General features: G+C 36.6%; 1 protein-coding gene across 2 annotated transcripts in view; it reads right to left on the reverse strand.

The window, feature by feature from the left end:
* Positions 1 to 18732, reverse strand: part of LOC126473562 (nuclear pore complex protein Nup98-Nup96) — a 145779-nt gene that overhangs the window by 114956 nt on the left and 12091 nt on the right. The window contains exons 2-6 of one of the 2 annotated variants that reach the window (XM_050100696.1): positions 9809 to 9859; positions 5431 to 5646; positions 4973 to 5206; positions 2886 to 3233; positions 1683 to 1850 (exon numbers count right to left, since the gene is read on the reverse strand). In XM_050100696.1, coding sequence (XP_049956653.1) covers positions 1683 to 1850; positions 2886 to 3233; positions 4973 to 5206; positions 5431 to 5646; positions 9809 to 9836 — 994 coding nt within the window. In that variant the 5' untranslated portion in view covers positions 9837 to 9859. The remainder of the gene's footprint in view (positions 1 to 1682; positions 1851 to 2885; positions 3234 to 4972; positions 5207 to 5430; positions 5647 to 9808; positions 9860 to 18732) is intronic. The other variant, XM_050100698.1, reaches the window with a different exon arrangement.

Genomic DNA, 18732 nt, shown 5'->3' on the forward strand with positions numbered 1-18732 from the left:
AAACCTGTTTTTCTGAGTGGTTCGATTTATGCAGCTAACCCTTTCAAACAAGGGAATGTTGTCAAATCAGCAAATCTACTGGCAGATCACATGTGCTGTTCAAGTAGAAATGCTGTGTGACAAGCAATCATGAGCTTTTTAAATAGTTGTTCACATGATATTTGTAAATTAAAACAACACGTTGTGAATGGCACACTTTTGAATGTGAAATATCTTTTGTGCCAAAACTAGGTTGCACCATGCGACTTAAAAAAATGGAACTATCCAAAGTAAACCCATTCTATTGTAGTGAAAGAGCTAGAGAATACTCTGGTAGTAAAAGAGTAGTTTAATAGCAATGGGAGTTCACAATATATGTCTTCCACAAGAGCTACACACCCATCCTGAACCCCAGAAATGACTTCCTAAAACAATGTATACAAAGACAGGGGCTGCAGGTAATAGTAGCAAATATGCTTATCATATTGACTGCTTTGTGGATGATAAGAGCACACAAACAAACCCTGCCCCATCATGTAAGGTAGCTACAAATACATGTATCAAGTTTTGCACCTAACATCTATTGTTCCTGTGGATTGTAATCTCTCTTTTGAAGGATTTGCAAGACCAGTACCTGCTAAACCACTCATTCTAGTACAACCAGCCCAAACACAACAGAGTAAAATAAAACACTGCATTTAACAATAGCCCTACAGTGTTAATGCTCACTGTATTTAATGATGGCAGGCTTAAAATATTAGCAGCCCAAAGTCTTCACAAACTGCTACATATTTAAAATCAGGGAGCTGAGTGACCAGGAAATTTTTACATGGATGCATAAAACATGGATATATTTACAATAACAATGAGTAAAGCTATCCTTGCAATCTTAAGACATCTACAGGATGTATCGTTCTCTTAAAAAATTATACTAGTACCGTGCAACAGATCAGATGGGAATTTAAATTTCTGGCACAAATAACACCACTATGCCAGCCCATTACTTAAGCATGTGTCCTACCAGAGGAAAGATTTGTGGAATGTATGCAATGATGAACGGACATGGTCAATAATAAAACAACAATTTATTCCCAACAGGTATGTGGCAACTTATGAAATTCAGTGTACAGCCTAACCACATATAAGTGAAAGAGCCTATGGCCCTCAGTCATGTAAGCCTTTATGAACTGTAAACAAAGCATTCACTGCCAAACAAAGATGTTTAAAAAAAAGCCATTCCAAATTGGAGCTAGTGTATCTTGTTACCACTGACAAACAGCAAAGAGCCTTACAAATTGTTTTATACTTCAAGATGTCTCAAGTCAGTCCGTTATGAGAATCACCAAATATGTTTACATAGTCAGACAGGAAATATGATTTATATATGCTACTAGCCATTTATAATTTAATATGTAGTAAGACTAGTACACGAATGTGGGCAGAGTGTCTCAATGACACACAAAGGCAGCATAAGGACAGGAGCTACCAGAGCCTGAGAGTCAGAAAAATACTTTGGAGGCACACGTAGGAATGGCAATTATGAACAGCCAGTCCTGTAGTAAGTGTTGTTAAAATTAAATCTGTCTAGAGGTATCTACATGAATACATAGTAAGAAAAAAATACATTTGGCCAGATTACAAATATGTCACTGCCCATCAGTTCTTACATTGCAAGATATCTGCAAAAAATTAAATATACTCACAGCCAAATGGTTTTGACTGGGATACAAACGGATTTGAGCTGGTGGTGGTATTAAATCCAAAACCTGTTCCCGAGCTAGTAGTAGCAGCACCAAAACCTGTTGGTTTGCCGAAGAGTCCAGTCTGCTGTGCTGGTTGGGCACCAAAAATACCTGTACCAGTACCGAAACCTGCAAACGAAAGGAAGATATTGTGATCAGCAATACTAAAGATGTGTGTGTGTGTGTGTGTGTGTGTGTGTGTGTGTGAGAGAGAGAGAGAGAGAGAGAGAGAGAGAGAGAGAGAGAGAGAGAGAGAGAGAAATTTTACACTGCTTCCACTTGGTATAATAAATAGCAGCTGTCTTTAATTGTGGGTCTCACAATCACTAAAAAGCAATATGAAATAAAATAAACATTTAAAACCAGTAGTAGGGGAAGGCAAACAAAAGACTAATTCAGTGGGAGGGTTCTAAGAAAGTGCATGTATCTGTAAATGAAACCACACACAGGAGGTTGAAGTGTGCAATTCTCCTGTACTGCTCAGTATTTAGCACACTTATGAATAAGGTACGAAAACAGACATCAAATGAATTCAGGCATAGACTGATAGACTCATAAAAAGGGCGAGTATAGCCCTGACGAAATGGTGAGAAAATATTCTTTTCAAAAAGGTGATATTGTTCTAGTGAAACCTTGCTGGGTAAATCTGTGAAACGATAGCCAAGGAAGACCTAAGACAATTCTGCAGCTTTCATTGTATGTTCTATGCAGAAATCTTGATAGGTAGGTAACATATATTCGGAGACAAAAAACACAATAGAGATTTTTTCCCTCCTCTCCATATGATAATGAATAAAGGCAGAAAATCACTAATACTGGTACAAAATGTATTCCACTGTGCAATGTTAAGTGGCCTTCTGAGTGTATACGTATTTATATAACAATTCACCCACAATGTAGCGTGGTCCCTGCCTGATTAAATCTCATTAAGACTTACCTCCCTCTTACTAACTACTTTAATTTCAGAGTGGGACACGCAAGTACACATGTGAGAGACAAGATGTCACAAATTGCTACAATTATGACACTTGGCCTAAGGAAAAATCTTGTACACTACACTGGAATTAGAACAGAACATCAAGAGCGTGTCTCTTCAAGTTACAAAATCTGTGACTGCAGAAGCACAACAGTCATCAGCTGATGGGTGTCTGATCAAAAAGGTACCTGTAGACGGAGCAGAGAAGAGGGATGGCTTGTCAGTCTGGGACCCAAATATGCCTGTTCCTGCAGCTGTTGCGCCGGCATTTCCCCAGGCTGTTCCTGGCTGCTGGAAGAGCCCACCGCCAGTTGCTACACCTGTTCCAGTGCCTTGAGGACCTTTACGACCTGCTATGTAATCTTCATAACGCAGTTCCTCCAAGCTTTTGTTCTCATACTCCTTCATAAATGTGATACAATGATGCCTCGTGTTGATGGTTTGAGTTACTCCACCTTTCATCATGGTATCAGAACCAGTAACAGGAGTAAACTTCACCATGGCAGTTCCAGTATTTGAAGTTGAACTGCCAAACCCTGCAAATTACAGTTCACAATGAAAAAAAATGAGGCATCTACAACAGTAATTAGAACACAATAAAGAAAACATGGGACTGTCTTGTTAAAACACTTAGCCGACATTTAAATTAATATTACGGCAACAGATGATTTTGCTTATTATCACCATATATTTTCTGTTTGTTACACCATGCTGAATGTGAAGCCTGTAAAGAAGACAAATTTGTCGGTATAAGAGCTAAAGTACCATTAAATTTTATAATTGATAAATTTCTTCAAAAAGGAGTTTTGGGAGACTACAGAAAGCATGAATCAAGTTCCACAAAGACTGGCATACTATAATTCTGAAGACAAATTAGGTATGCTAAAATAGTTAACTTAACTGAAGTAAATATAAAGCAATCATTCCAATGAAATTTAGACATGGGATTACCATTTCTTGTTGATATTTATCCCTGCACACCACAAATAAACACAAAAATGTAATCTATGAAAATCAATATAGCTAATCCACAACTGTAAAAAAAAGTCACAGGTTCCGGAGATAAAATGCATGTATAATCTCGTGAAAGCGAATCAAAGGGCTTTGATAATTCCTATAACTGCAACATTAAAACAGAAACTGAGGATGTTCCTGAGCTAAGAAGCAAGAGACTAGAATACTTGAGGTGTTGAGGGAATGAAGCAAACATAGCACCAATGGCAAAATGTGCCCAACAAATAAAATGAGACAAGAAGAGAAGGCATGTTTCTTGAACAAAGAAAACTTAAACTGGGGAAGGGCCTTTTTAATGGAGTGAATAGAATGCACAATCAAAAGTCAGTAAAATTCAGATGACTAATATGTGAATGATACACATGAACAAATAATGACATGTGAGTATAAAAAAAGAAAAGAAATCTTATACTCTGTAAAGAATCAATCAGAAGAGAATGAAATGCAATGGGGAATGCAGAAAAATAACACCACTATCCTTACTTTCCTAATTCATAGGACACATGGTGTATGAAAGCCGGAAACAATTCCTTCCAAGCATTTGTAATCTATGAAAATCTAAACAAGATAATGTCCTAAAGTTTATACTAACTGAACATGAAGGTTTTACATACTGAAATAAGACTACAAACAATGGAAAGTAATTAAGTATTAATCCAAGAACAGTTAAATATTGATCCAAGTTTGGAACTAAAAATTGGTTCACTATGCTCGTAAGAAAGTGAATCATGACAGATTGAAGTATTTAGGGATGAAGCACAAAGATGATATCATTCAGAACCTCAGGTCAATACAAAGAAACAAAGCATAAGCAAAAAAATTAGCATAGAATAATGACATTTGTTTCAACCTTTAGCTTGTGCATTTCTTTAGCTAGCCACATGATTTATTAATTTATTTTCCACCTCCTCCTTTTTTGCCGATTACTGTACTGGCAATCTCCACTTTCTCCTCGATTGTCCTAAGTGGGAACTTTGTATAACATGACAAGATTGCACAAATTATTCTATTTAAAACACTATAATTTCTACGGGCACAGCTGCCTCGTTTATCCTTGAACTTTTGATTCAAATTTTGGCTATGAGTTTCAGATCTAAGAAATATTTTAATGCACACTGATGGTACCAAGATATTCACAATTTCACAACTACTACCAGCATGATAGATAAGAGAACAGATGTATGAATAATCAAGGCTCAGTGAGAGAGGACAAAACAACAAGAAGGCAAACAATATCAGTCTTCGACCATTCCTTATTTACCTGAACTGAAGAGGGTGTTCCCAGTAGACGCAGGCTGTGAAAAGAGGCTGGGTTGTGTCTGTCCGAACAACCCACCCCCTGTGGTGCCTGTTGATGTACCAAAGCCACCAAATGCTGTTGGTTTACTCTGACCAAATGCAGAAGATGATGTGGAACCGAAAAGACCAGTCCCACCCACAGATGTTTGTGGACTGCCAAAGAGGTTTGTAGTACCTGTAGTATTTGCTCCAAAACCTAAAGTGAAAGCAACAGCACATTTTTCTCTTTTTCATCTATTTAAAACTTGGAAATTTTAGTCAGGCAGACAAATTTTATACATTATAACACAAAAATCATCTTCACAGCCACAAAATAACCACGAAAAGAAAAGAAATACTTGTTTGTATTGTACTAAGTATTAAATATACAGCTTCCAAATTATAATAATGTATGAACCCGAGATAATTTCACCAACTTACCAAATCCTGTGGACTGTGTGGTAGCAGCCTGGCCAAATACAGGGGTAGTTGTTGCAGCACCAAACACACCACCTCCAGCAGATGTTGCAGTACTGCCAAACAATGAGGATGGCGTAGAACCAAATGCAGGGGTGGCAAACCCACCGCCAGCTGGTTTGCCAAACGGGGACTGCCCAAAAGGCGTCGCCGTTGTGCCGCTGCTGAAGCCACCACTGCCTATGGAACAAAATTGAAGCATTTCAGCTCAGCATGACTCTCACAAATCATCTTGGTCCCTTATTTTACACAGCTTACCATACAACCTTTTCATTTGGTATTTTGTGGCCAAAGGAAAAATTTTACAAGAAAATGTTCCATCACCCACACTCAATAAACACTCAATAAAGAGTCAAGGAGAAGATTCAAAACAAATCCACAAAACAATATCAATTCTACAGTTCAGCTGCGCTCTTTTCAAGCTAAGCACTTTGATAAGTCTTTGTGCTCTTTCAGTCACAAAGTGAGCCATTATAAACTGCTATGTAGTTCCATATATTTATCAGCTGCTTGGTTAACATTAGTTGTGTTTTCCAGTACTTCATATTCCTTGATAAAAACTTTCCCACGAATACACAGCATGTATCTCCCACAAAACAATATATTTATTTTTTTTTCTTTGTCTCATACAATTGTAAAAATTTACTTCAGCAAGTGGTGATCGACTTCCTAAGCTTTGGTGTCAGTGTGAACTGATCAGCTTCTAGTACAAAAATAATGGTTGTGAGAAAGAAAGACGATCAGGCATAGAAACCAGCAATGCATCAAATATCTGTATAAATAACGAAGTACACATTGTTCAGAGGTTTCACAATTTGTCGCAGTAAACCATTCAGTTACCAGTACAAGAATTCAATAAGAAAGGCTGCAGTAATTTTGAACATGTAGACAAGACCTAACTTTGGTTTTACATAGACGGTCATGGATTCTGAATAATAATCACGGGGAGAAAGAAATTTTGACAAATTATATACGTTAATAACATCTTTTGCATCTGTAGTTAGTCTTATTAAGACTAAACTCATTTCACTTCATATTCATGACTATTCTGCAATTTGAACTTAAATGCCTGTGAGATGATTCTTCAAACCACCTTCAGACTACTTCTCTAGTGTTCCACTCTCTAACAGCGTGTGGGAAGAATGAACACCCCTATATAGGCCAGCTGCAACAAAATATTTTCGCATTCAGGGGAGAAATTTAGTGATCAAAATTGCTGTGTACGACTTCATATTAACGGTAAGAAGAGGTGGGCTACAGAGTGATGCAGCAACTGGCATCTTAGAAAAGGTGGACAGGAGCAGAAATGATTAGTGAACAAGTAACACAGAAAATAGAAGATTTACTTAACTTGTACTTCTCCAAACAAACAAAGACATAATACAAATAGCAGCAAGAACTAAAGTACAGCTCATACAACAGCAACAACAGTGAAGATGGAGCCACAACTATGCGGCATCTGTGTATCTTTGTGCAGCGACGTGGCTCTTGAGTGTGAGTGGGGATGAGCCACTGCCTCTGGCTATCCTATATTGTGGCAGCAGAGGACACTTTAACTGCAGAGCTGTGGCTCGGCAGGCATGCTCCACTGGATCTGCCAGCTCCCACAAGATGTCTATCACCATCAAACGGAAACTTGCTATTCCATTACTTACTGTAGAATGGCAGTGGGGTGGTATCGATACACGATACCACAGAAATTTTGTGAAAAGATCTCACCCCAACGAAAAAGGCCTTTGTTTTAATCGACTACCACCCCAAACTTGCTTATCAAATCCATCATTGTTTCTCCTATTTCGCAATATGAAACAAGCTTCCCTTCTTTAGACTTTTTGAATGTCCTCCATCAACCCTATCTGATAGTCATCTAGTGGTGTAAAATGCCAGGGCATTTATAAGTCAAGGCAAATGGGCAAAATAGATGCCTGGGCAAATGGCCAAGATTCATAAATGTCCAGGCATTTATATATATATTTTAAGTTGATATTTTGTACTAGAAAAGATGTATTGCAACACTGCTTCTTTAGTGGTTGGGTAACGAAAATGAAAAAGCTGCTTGAGAGTTAGGGGAGAGTTATCGGGGAAGGAATCAATTTGATTGTAAATATAACTTCTTACATCTTTAATGAAGTCAATTTTATGTTCATAGCAATGCAGTCATACGCAAGTAGATAAAGAAAGGAGCAGAACAGAAAACCATAGCCTGCCTCTCAAATGGTACTACACTGACAATAAAGCTTTCGTTCTCTCTTTTTCCACTGAAAAAGCTTGAACATTTAATACATTTATCGTCAAGAAACACATTCAGTGATAATTTTGTTATCCTTCTTCAATAATATTTAGAGATTTGATGTGGATTACAGAGTGTTAGATTACAAAGCGATGATATTATTTATTATTTGTGTGTGTGTGTGTGTGTGTGTGTGTGTGTGTGTGTGTGTGTGTGTGTGTGTGAGAGAGAGAGAGAGAGAGAGAGAGAGAGAGAGAGAGAGAGAGAGGGGGCGCATGGTTTTGTTTTACTAACATTTAGACTTGCTGTGGCAAAGAAGGACGTGTGTTGCTGACAGCTGCTTATCATTTATAATGTTATATTATAAATGATAAGCAGCTGTCAGCAACACATGTCATTCTTTGGCACAGCAAGTTGGAATGCTAGTAAAACAAAACCATGCCTCTCTCCTTTCCTTTCATTCTTAGTAATAAGAATAAGTGCTAATTATGTGTCAATAGAAAATTACCTGTAAGGTAATTCATAATATCAGTACACAGTATATGTTCCAAAATACTAATACAAATCGATATCAGTGGTACGGGGTCTGGAATTCATCAGATTGCTCCTATTTTAAAGTATCTCCAATGGCCATTATAACAAAATGGCTTTTCTTACAATTTTGTTTGCTAGTATCATGAACAGTTTGCATGCTTTCACCCTGCAAGTGAAAGCATGAGAACTGTTCATGATCTTAGCACAAAAAAGTTTAAGGAAAGCCACATTGTTACAGTGACCACTAAAAATGTGTCTGGTCTTAATAAGACTTTTGTTACAGTCACAAAAGACGGCAATAAACCATATAACTTGTATAACTGCAACTGTAGAAATGAAAGAGATCATAAAACAAAGAAGACAACAGGTACAAATTTTGTGTCTACTGTCTCAACTACGCATTTCACTAAGAACCATGAGAGCAAAATAAGAAGAGACCACGTCACCTGAGAAATCATATAGTTGTTCTTCAAATTATCCATTCATAAATGGACCAGAGAAAAGCATAACTAAGAAGTATTCTTCACTCTGCGTGGCACAGTGAATCAGTTTATGTACGTGTGTAGCTGCTGGTGGCTTATTCTGGAGACTCCTTCCAGATAAGCAATATGATGATCTAATTTTCATCACTGCTTCAATCAGCTCAATGGAGACAATAACAATGTTACGTAAAAATAAGATATTGTATTTCAAATCTGCCTCTGCAACTACTATGCAGTTTACTGCACGCATTTCATTTTATTCATTTAAAACATTTTTTTGGTGTTTTAAATGAATAAAACAAAACATGTATAATAAAGTAAAACATATTACAAAGACGATTTGAAATACTTCAAGGAACTATTTAGCAACCACGGACACCATAGCCACACGTGACTATCTGCATACCGGTTAATCATCCACAGCATGGTCCAGCTCTTTTGTGATACAAACAACTGACAATAGCTTTCATGGCTTATGATGTAATGAAGTTTAAAGGGACTGTGCGCTGCTACACTTCATATATCAACTTTCACATGAGAGGGCTAAACATTACCTCTAATTTCACTTACATACCTTGCACTCATGTTCTGTGCTCACTTCTTGTCATAATACAGGTCTTAATTTTTTGACGTAACAAATGCTTTCTCTGCAGAACTTCGTTAAGCTCTCAAGAATTATAATCACTCTTGCTGCAAACGCAATGCACTATTAATTTACACCTTAACAGTGCGCTTTTTCTAGTCTTAACCTGAGGTCGCATTAGCCTGCCACTTATTCCTATAATTTTATGGATCTTTTCCCTGGCTGCACATCTTTCAATTTGTGTCTACCTGGAAATTGCAATTCACCAACCCAATGAATTCCTGGCACTTCACTTATCCCTCTTTAATGTATATAAGTACAGCTATTTCAACAAGTAAGACAGTCCACACTATATCACAAGACATTCGTCCATAGTAAAATAATGTGCATCATAAAGGTATATATACATGGTTCAGGAGAGTTACAAAATCACATGAGATAAACAAACTCATTGCACCCAAGTGCTATTCACTAAGAACTGATCCCACTACAAAATGCAAATAATAGACTCACCAAAAGTTGGTTTTATATTCTGGAACATTTCTTCTTCTTCTTATCAATATCCTAAAAAGAGAGATCACAGTTTGAAAGACCAATAGAAAGTAAAACATCCTAACCTGGCAGATACTGAGGATCATAAATGTTCTCAACATCTTGTGAAGCTTTTGTAGAAAATAAATTAATTTCCTTGTAACTACATCCACAGCATCTCATTCTAAGATATATTATTGCACAAAGCTGTATCAGAATCACTAACACATTTTCATGATATGCTGGATCTTTCACTTTTGCAGACATACTTTCAAGCACTTGCAAATGCCCGAAATTTTGATTAATGAAACAATGTTTTCCATGGTTACTAACAATTAAATCTGAAAACAGCCTGCTAAAAGTAAGAGCTGAGAGATGCAAATCAGACTTGGCCACATACTGAATCTATAGAATGGCAATAACACAAAAGATGACAACAGATATGTTCTTTTTTTTAAGAAATTAATGGGCTTAAGAATTCTATAATTTTTCCCTCCCTGCTCCCTGTGAAAGTAATGGTCGCCTCAGCATCTGCCCTTCTGATTTGACTAATACATAATAATGATTCTGGTAACTATTAACACTGGCATACGAATTAGCATCTGCAAACAATTTCTTCAAGCCAGAGTACTACAAGGCCAAGACTAAGACTGTCACCTTCTGGTTTTTACTCTGGTTTAATACAACCTTCAGTTTTGATCTGGTTACTTTCTCTTCATTTTGCATAAGTCTGCAACACATGATCCATTGGAAATACCTGTCTTTATTCATTATTTTTCTTCTCCCATCCAAGGAAAATATATTCTTTTAATCATGAGATTGTTTGAATTAAAATTCTCTTATTGCAGTGTATTCCAAACACTGGTCTTTCTTCTGTCTGCCTTCAGCAGTTTCAACACTTCCTCCCAACAAATTGCATACATCATTAAAAACTATTAGTATATATGTCAGCAGTCAACACTAAAGCTCCCTTTCATTTGACTCACCAGTCTCTCATGAAGACATCTTTATATTTCAATATGATTGGTACTTTCGAGGTCTGAACTTCACAGATGGGAACTCAAATAAAATTGTTTTAACATCAAGTAACTCTCATTTTTCACCTTTTCTCTCATTCAGAGCAGCAGTGCTACACTTTAATTTCTGCGCAGTTTTCGTTTCGAAACTACTTTCTGCTTCAGGAAGGATGGAAATTCATTGAATTAGTTAACAAAATGGTGAGCTAAAATTCCTGTAATGTCTTACATAGAAGACATATTTATGCATGTAGTGAGCAATAAAGGTTGTCTACATCAGTATTGGCAACCATAATTTCAGTAGAGTTTTCTTCCATTTTAACACCTTTGTTCTGACATGCAATGGCTTTATGAGGTCATAAGGATGATGAACACCACACTGAATCTTGCATTTGCTATAACACTGAAGGAATGAAAACTGCATTATGGTAGGCAGTGTACTATACATTTGCTTGTCTTGAGATGGGTAGATGTAAAAGAAGCAATTTAGATTATTTAACCAAATCTGAATCCAGTATGTCAACATGCACATCTGCCTAACCTGTACATTCACAGTATCTCTCATTAATACAAGAGAGTCATTCCATGTGAAAGGAGCCTTCATAATAAAAAATAAAGTTTAAAAGATCTTAAAGTGTGGCATATCTTTCCGTAGCCAAAAGGTCAAGGAAGCAGAAACTAATCCCAGTTTTCATTATATCCTGGCCTGAAAGGTGTAAAACAGTTACAAACTTACTCTTAGTGTCAGGGAAAAAATTGTAAAATTTAATGTGAAATGTTGGCAGCCCTACAGACTAGTGTCTTTGAAGTTGAATGTCCATGTGTTGTGCATATACTCTCTGGATAATTGTGAAGCTGTAACTGTGGTTTTACATTTATAATACAGGAAAATAAGCTCTGAATCTCTTTTAAAAAAAAAAAAAAAAAAAAACGAAATTTCTGTCACACCCGCAACACAGAAATAGACATTTATTTGTTAATCAGTTTAGTTTCATGTTATGTAAAGTTGAAAGTTTGTAAAAGTGAGGTTAGTTACATGGGCTACAACTATGAATTATAATATTTTTTTGTAGGAACACTATCATGTCAAGAAACGTGTTTCGGGTTTGATATATCAAACTGTTAGAGCTGTTACCGTGATACCAGAACTTTGTGACAGGAAATTTTACTGTAACAACAGACATAGTTATTGTTATTGTTGATATTATTGTTGTGATTGTTGTTATTATTATCAACCATCTGAAAGTATTATTCTTGTAATTTATTATAGGACACGCAAGTCATCCACTGAAAGGTGCCGCAACTTTAGAGAAAAACTGAAGCAATCTCCAATTCAGTATCAGGCAATGTTAGAAAATGAACGCAAAAGAAGTAAGTTACGGAGAGAAAAAAAAATAAAGCTGCCTTGCAGGATGATCAAAAAAACTTAAACATATGCAAGATAGGGAAAGACAAAGGAGGCATCGAGAAAAGAATAAAATTTCTGCTTAAACTCCCACTTCATCTTGCATTTTGTCGCCCTATAAACCATGTAGTTCCAAAAGATCACTTGGGAAGGCGGTAAACTAGGTGAATAAAAGCTTACCATGCACCCCAAGGAAACTAAAGGATGTAGTGGCAAAGCTGTTTAACGATAAGCTGCCTGAAGTTTCAAATAAATTAAAAAAAGATATGTACAAGAAAGGGAGTAAGTTTCTCAGTGCAGATACAGAAAATAAAATTAAGAACTTCTACCTTTGTGACGACATAAGCCGAAAAGAACCCGGAAGAAAAAATGTGGTTAGTGTCAAGAATCCTGAAATTGGAGAATGAGAACTGAAACAGAAGTGCTATATGATGATGACAATACCTGAAGCATATGAACAATTTATTCTTGAATATCCAGAGTGTTAGATTTAAAAAAAAAATCAAAATTCTTCTCTCTTCGCCCACCTTTTGTATACCCTGTATCATTTATGCCACATAATGTGTGTATTTGTCGATACCACACAAACATACAGTATTTGGTTGAAAGCGTTGCAAGAGAAACCAGTACATTTCCAAGTAGAACACGAGATTTAGTTAGCATTCTTGTTTGTGACACAGAAAATTATAGGTGTATGTCCAGTGACGGCGAAAAGTGTAACACTTTAAATGCGCAGAGCCTTGTTGATGAAGAAGAACTGAACAATGAGCTTGAATGGACTCAATGGAAAGATGTTGAAGGTCGCCCTCAGTGTATAGAAACAGTTGGGACAGCTTTGAATGCAATTAAAGAAATAGAAAAACAGCTTCTGGGATTCAAACTGCACTGTTGTGTTAAGAAGAAGCAATCAAAGTACTTTGAGGATGCAAAAGTAAATTTCAGTAACCACAATTTGGTTTTGCAAGTTGACTATGTTGAAAATTATACTTCTCTTTGTCAGGAAGAGATCCAGAGTGCTCACTGGCACCAACAATAGACAACTATATTTACAGCTGTGGCCTGGATTAAATATGGCACCATACGCAGCTATGCCATTGTTAGGGATGACTTGTCCCACAATAAATATTCAGTTTGGACAATGCTTAAGCTGCTTTTTCAGGACCTAAAGAGAGAATTTCCTTATCTTCAAAGAGTCAAGATTTTCTCCGATGGTTGCACAGCACAATTCAAGAATCGCTTCACATTATTAAATGTTACATATTTACAAGCTGACTTTGGCATTACTGGTGACTGGGTGTTTTTTTTTTTTTTTTCCTCAGTAAAGGTGCAGTTGATGGCATTGGTGGTACCGTGAAAAGAACAGTGTGGAGAACTGTAAAAATCATGGAGGATTACTATTAACACTCCTTATGATTTTACAAATGCGTCAAGGAGAAACTGAAAGGGATTACAACCTTCTACTTATCATCTGAAGAAATTAATCCAGCAATGGCTAGGTTGGATAATCGTTGGAAAGGCGTACAGCCTATTCCCCAGGATTGCACAAACTCCATTGCATTATAGCAGTTAAAGAGAGAGTTATAAGGGTTTCTGCTACATCTGCCCAAGAGATTACAACAGTGATATCACTTCATAACCATGAAAATGCACACAATTGATAATGAAGAATCTTTGAAACTTACTATAGGAGATTTTGTACTGTCGGAGTTGACTGTCACTGGAAAGTTGTGTTTGAAGAAGAAATACTTTGCTGAAGTTATTCAAGTTGATGAACAAGCTGAGCAGGTCTTGCTGAAGTATACAACCCAGTGGGAAATGCTGGATTTGGCCCACAAAAGAAGACATATCTTGGGAAAATATTTCAGTAATCTCTGTAACAACGACGACGTTGTACTATTGTACATATAAATAATATTTTTTTCCATCTGATTGTTCGTTAAACTTGAGTAACTGATGTTCTGATTTCATTTGTTTTCTTGTTTCATGCCATTGTGTTAAGAAAACTGTAAACAATTTTCAATGTGAATATTAATGTTTATGTCAAATGTCAAGCAATACTGTAATAGAATTGAAAGGTAACAAATGTTGAAACTGTTGTAACATGTTTGAAATTGTAACTGTGCGTCTGGTCCATACGTAGGCAATGTGTTAGGATATGTAGAATGCAAAACCTTGGGTGAATACCCTGTCTGTAAGGGAGCGGTAAAAGGTGGATGGCAGGCGAGCGCGGGAAAATGCGCACGGGCACTGCACGGCACAACGGGCTCAGCAGTTGTAGTTGGAGTTTGGCATTGGTCTGAGCAACACGTTCTGGATTGAGGAGGCTCTCCTGGAAGACATAGTTTCATTGAGCCTCGGGTATGCCGTTCCAACGCCCATACAGCATGGCAAAATTCCATAGGCACAAAACGGAAAAGTACTGCGACGCTATGAAGAAATAAAGTGCCGGTACGTCAAGAGCCATAGCTGTGGTTGTATGTGTGCTCTATGCCTCGCCATCTCGCCGCCCGCCAACCGCCGCATCGATACAAACAGGTTGAAACTTTTGGTACTGTATTTGTATGGACCAGTGTTACTTTTGTTCCATACTGTTCAATAACAACTTAAATTTTACCAGAACTTTCCTATTATTTAATTATCCTCACAACTAACCTAGATAGGGTCCTTTCCAAATGTTGTGCAATCCAAGTGTCCCGAAATGAAAAATTAAATTTTGTGTTACTAATAATTACTTGCAGACCTAACTATGTAAGAATGGTGTTTAAAGAACTGTTTTGTTAATGAACCAGTAAATGAATAACGAAGGTCTGACAAAGTTGGAAGATAACTTTAATATTGATTTAGTAATGAAGTTTAATTACTTCGAGACAGATAAAAAGGTATTTAAATAAGCAGGAAATAAGATAAAAAGAGTAGTAACTCATATACTGGAAATCTTGAGCGCATAATGGTTTCAATAATCAATTTTTTTGATACAGTAATCATAACAGTTTCAGGGTCCCCTCCCCCCCTTTTTTATTCATTTGAATTCTGAAGTGCTCTAAATTGATTTGACCAGCAAAAGTTAAAGTCAATATAAAATCCAAGATTTATCAGTGTTTTTATCTTTAACAAAACTGACATTGTGTGTGTGACTCGAAAGTGCTGCTTCTAGGGTAACCTATGCCCAATTTTAATCAGATCAATAGACAGTACGAAGTTTTGTAGTATACATTATAGTGTAGTGTTATGTATTTATGGTTTTTCCATATCAGTACAGAACGTGAAACTATCAGTTCAATAGATTTTCTGGTTCTAAAATTTGCTATATTATGCAGTGTTACTACGTGTTGGTTTGCATGAATATACACCAACTCGTACAGGAAAGAAACTCAGTTAATGCCTAATTAGGCTGGCGACCGTATTATTAACAAATTGGTAGCATCTTCTGTGTCATTTCTTGTCCGTCCTGACGTGCAGTTGCATTTTGGACTTATTTGACGTATCATTGTTATTACAGAGTGGGTGTAAGTCTGATTTGCCACCATTCAGGTACACGCGGTCAATATCTATACAAAAATCCTGTCTCGTAAGGTGAACCCCACTCACTTACCATAGTACAGGCTTTAATGAGTATTGTGTGCCCCACGTGCACGTTACATCTCCCAGAAAGTAAATCCACCCAAGCTGTTGCATAACAGGGGACAATTTGTTTGTCAGCAGTATTGAAATAGGTCTAGTTCTCTCTTGTTTGAGTTTTTATCATTTTAACATAATAATTAAAGAATTTTCTTGCTGTTTTGTTTTAAGTCTCACTCAATAATATTGATGTATCTGTGTGTCACACCCGCAACATGGAGGAAAGAAATGTTCATATCTTGTATTTTATTACTCCTTTCTTCACTGTGTGAAAAATTATCAACCATCATGATTCAGAAGTGGAAGACAAAATAATTAAAGAACATGGCTATGTGCAAATGAAGGGTAAAGTTTCGTCATACCCGCAACACTTCACTTCACGATTTTTTTAGCATGTTGAGTGTAAAATTAAGAGCTAAAATTTTTACAGGAACTTAATTACATACTATTCTATTCACTAAATTAAAGTTAGCCTTACTCTGACACCTGAAGTACAAATAAATATAATGTTACATGTGAAAAATGTGACAAAATGTCACACCCACAACAGTGGAATAACCCAAAAGATATTTTACATATCTGATAACAGACCCTTGTGAATAATCTGCAGATGAAAGAAGGTCTTAAATCACGTTATCCAAAACAGCTCCCACAAATTCTGACATGTTAAGGCTGTTGTACAAAATGTATTTATTTTTTTTTAATTTCGTATTCACCATTGACTGAAGAGATTATGTAATTCACAATTGCAGTTACAGCCTTTGGGCCATTTTCAAGTGGTACTGCAAAAGATTTGGCAGTACCATTTAAAAATGGCCCAAATGCTGAAGAATATGACAAACTTTACAATATTCTGCATGGTTGTGAACCCCAACCACAAGAAGTTAATGTGCACTTTGGAAGTAAGAATTCCGCAGCACATTTGCCCACTCTAAGTCCTTCACAGTCAATGTGTAATGTATCTACACAATGTGCACCAAAACCCTCATCAGAAACTTGGGTATAATAATACTTTTCTGACAGCCCATTCCCTCACAGTATTTGGTAATTTTAAGAGAAAATGCATTAAAATATTGAGCCAATGTAGACCTTTGCCTATGCCACAGGTCAATCAGATACCATTATCCATATTTCTTATGTACATTTGTTGGTTTTGCAAACACACATCGCACTACCACTTTTTTACCTACCCTAAATCTCTGACTATGTAATAGATTACTCCGCCATCATAATCCAGATTTCAAGGGAAGGGAAGGGAAGGGAAGGGAAGGGAAAGGAAAGGAAAGCTATGTTACAGGGACAAATCACTGATGAATATTTTTGTGCATATTATCCACATATACAGTATGTTAATTTCATAAAACACATAGGGGAGCTACCACATGACTAACCATATAAAAGTTTTTTCCAAAAAGGAAACAGATGAATCCATGTATCTGTCATACTGACACAAAATAAACAAGTTAATATCTGCGTAAAAAGAAAAATTAAAAAAGGGGGGGGGGGAGGGGGAGGAGAAAGAGAAAGAGAAAGAGAGAGAGAGAGTGAGAGAGAATGTCAATGGAAAGTTGTGGACAGAAAATAAACAAAGATGAGTTAAAAGAAAAGCATTTTTCAGATGGCATTTTGGTTATATGATTTTCTGTCTAGCATATGGTTCCTGAAGTATTCTTCTAACATAGCTGACACATTCCAGTGTCCACTAGTCTCACTCAACCATAGTTTCACTCATTTTAAGTGAAAACTATCAAAGTGATTCAGAAGCCTAACATGTGTATCATTGCTGTCTTCAGTCTAAAGACTTTTCTGGGGAACCTCTCCACTCCACTCTATCCTGTGGAAGCCTCATCATCTCCAAAATAACTTTTATATCCTACACCCATTTGAACCTATTTACTGTATTCATCTCTTCTTCTCAATCTACAATTTTTATCCGCCACACTTTCCTCTAATACTAAATTATGATTCTTTGATGTCTCAGGACATGTCTTATCAACCAACACCTTCTTTTAGTCACACTGTGCCATAAATTCCTTTTCTCCACAGTTCTATTCAGTACCTCATCATTAGTTACATCCATCTGCTCTTCGGTATTATTCTGTAGCACCACATTTCAAAAGTTTGTTTCCTCTTCTTGTCTGAACTGCTTATCATCCACGTTTCACATACAAACGTATGCTATGCTCCATACAAATACCTTCAGAAGAGACTTCCTAACATATAGAATATAATCAATGTTAACAAATTTCACTTCTTCAGAAACTCTCTTCTAGCACTGCCAGTCTACATTTTATATCCTATCTACTTCAGTAACCGTAAGTTATTCTACTGCCTAAATAGCAAAACTCATCTACTACTTTTAATGTTACATTTCATAATCTAATTCCCAAAGCATCACCCAAATTAGTTCAAAAACATTCCATTAACCTTTCTTTGCTTTTATTGGTGTTCATCTTATATCCTACTTTCAAGACACTGTTCATTCCATTCAACTGGTCTTCCAAGTCCTTCATTGTCTCTGACAGAATTACAATGTCATCAGCAAAGATCAAAGCTTTTATTCCTGCTCCCCAAACTTTATTACAATCTCCAAATTTTTGTCTGGTTTCCATTACTGCCCACTCAATGTACACAATGAACATAATCAGGAATACGCTCCAACCCTTTCTCACTCTTCTAAACCACTAGCTCCCTTTCATATCATTAAACATATGTAACTACCATCTGGTTTCTGTACAAGTTTTAAATAATCTTTCGCTTCTTGTTTTTTACCCAGATACTTTCAGAATTTCAAAGAGTGGAACCAGTGAACATCATTACTAGCTTTCTCTAAGTGTACAAATGCTATAAATGCAGATTTGCCTTTC

This window comes from Schistocerca serialis, chromosome 4, assembly GCF_023864345.2.
Source record: "Schistocerca serialis cubense isolate TAMUIC-IGC-003099 chromosome 4, iqSchSeri2.2, whole genome shotgun sequence".
NCBI classification, from domain to species: Eukaryota; Metazoa; Arthropoda; class Insecta; order Orthoptera; family Acrididae; genus Schistocerca; species Schistocerca serialis.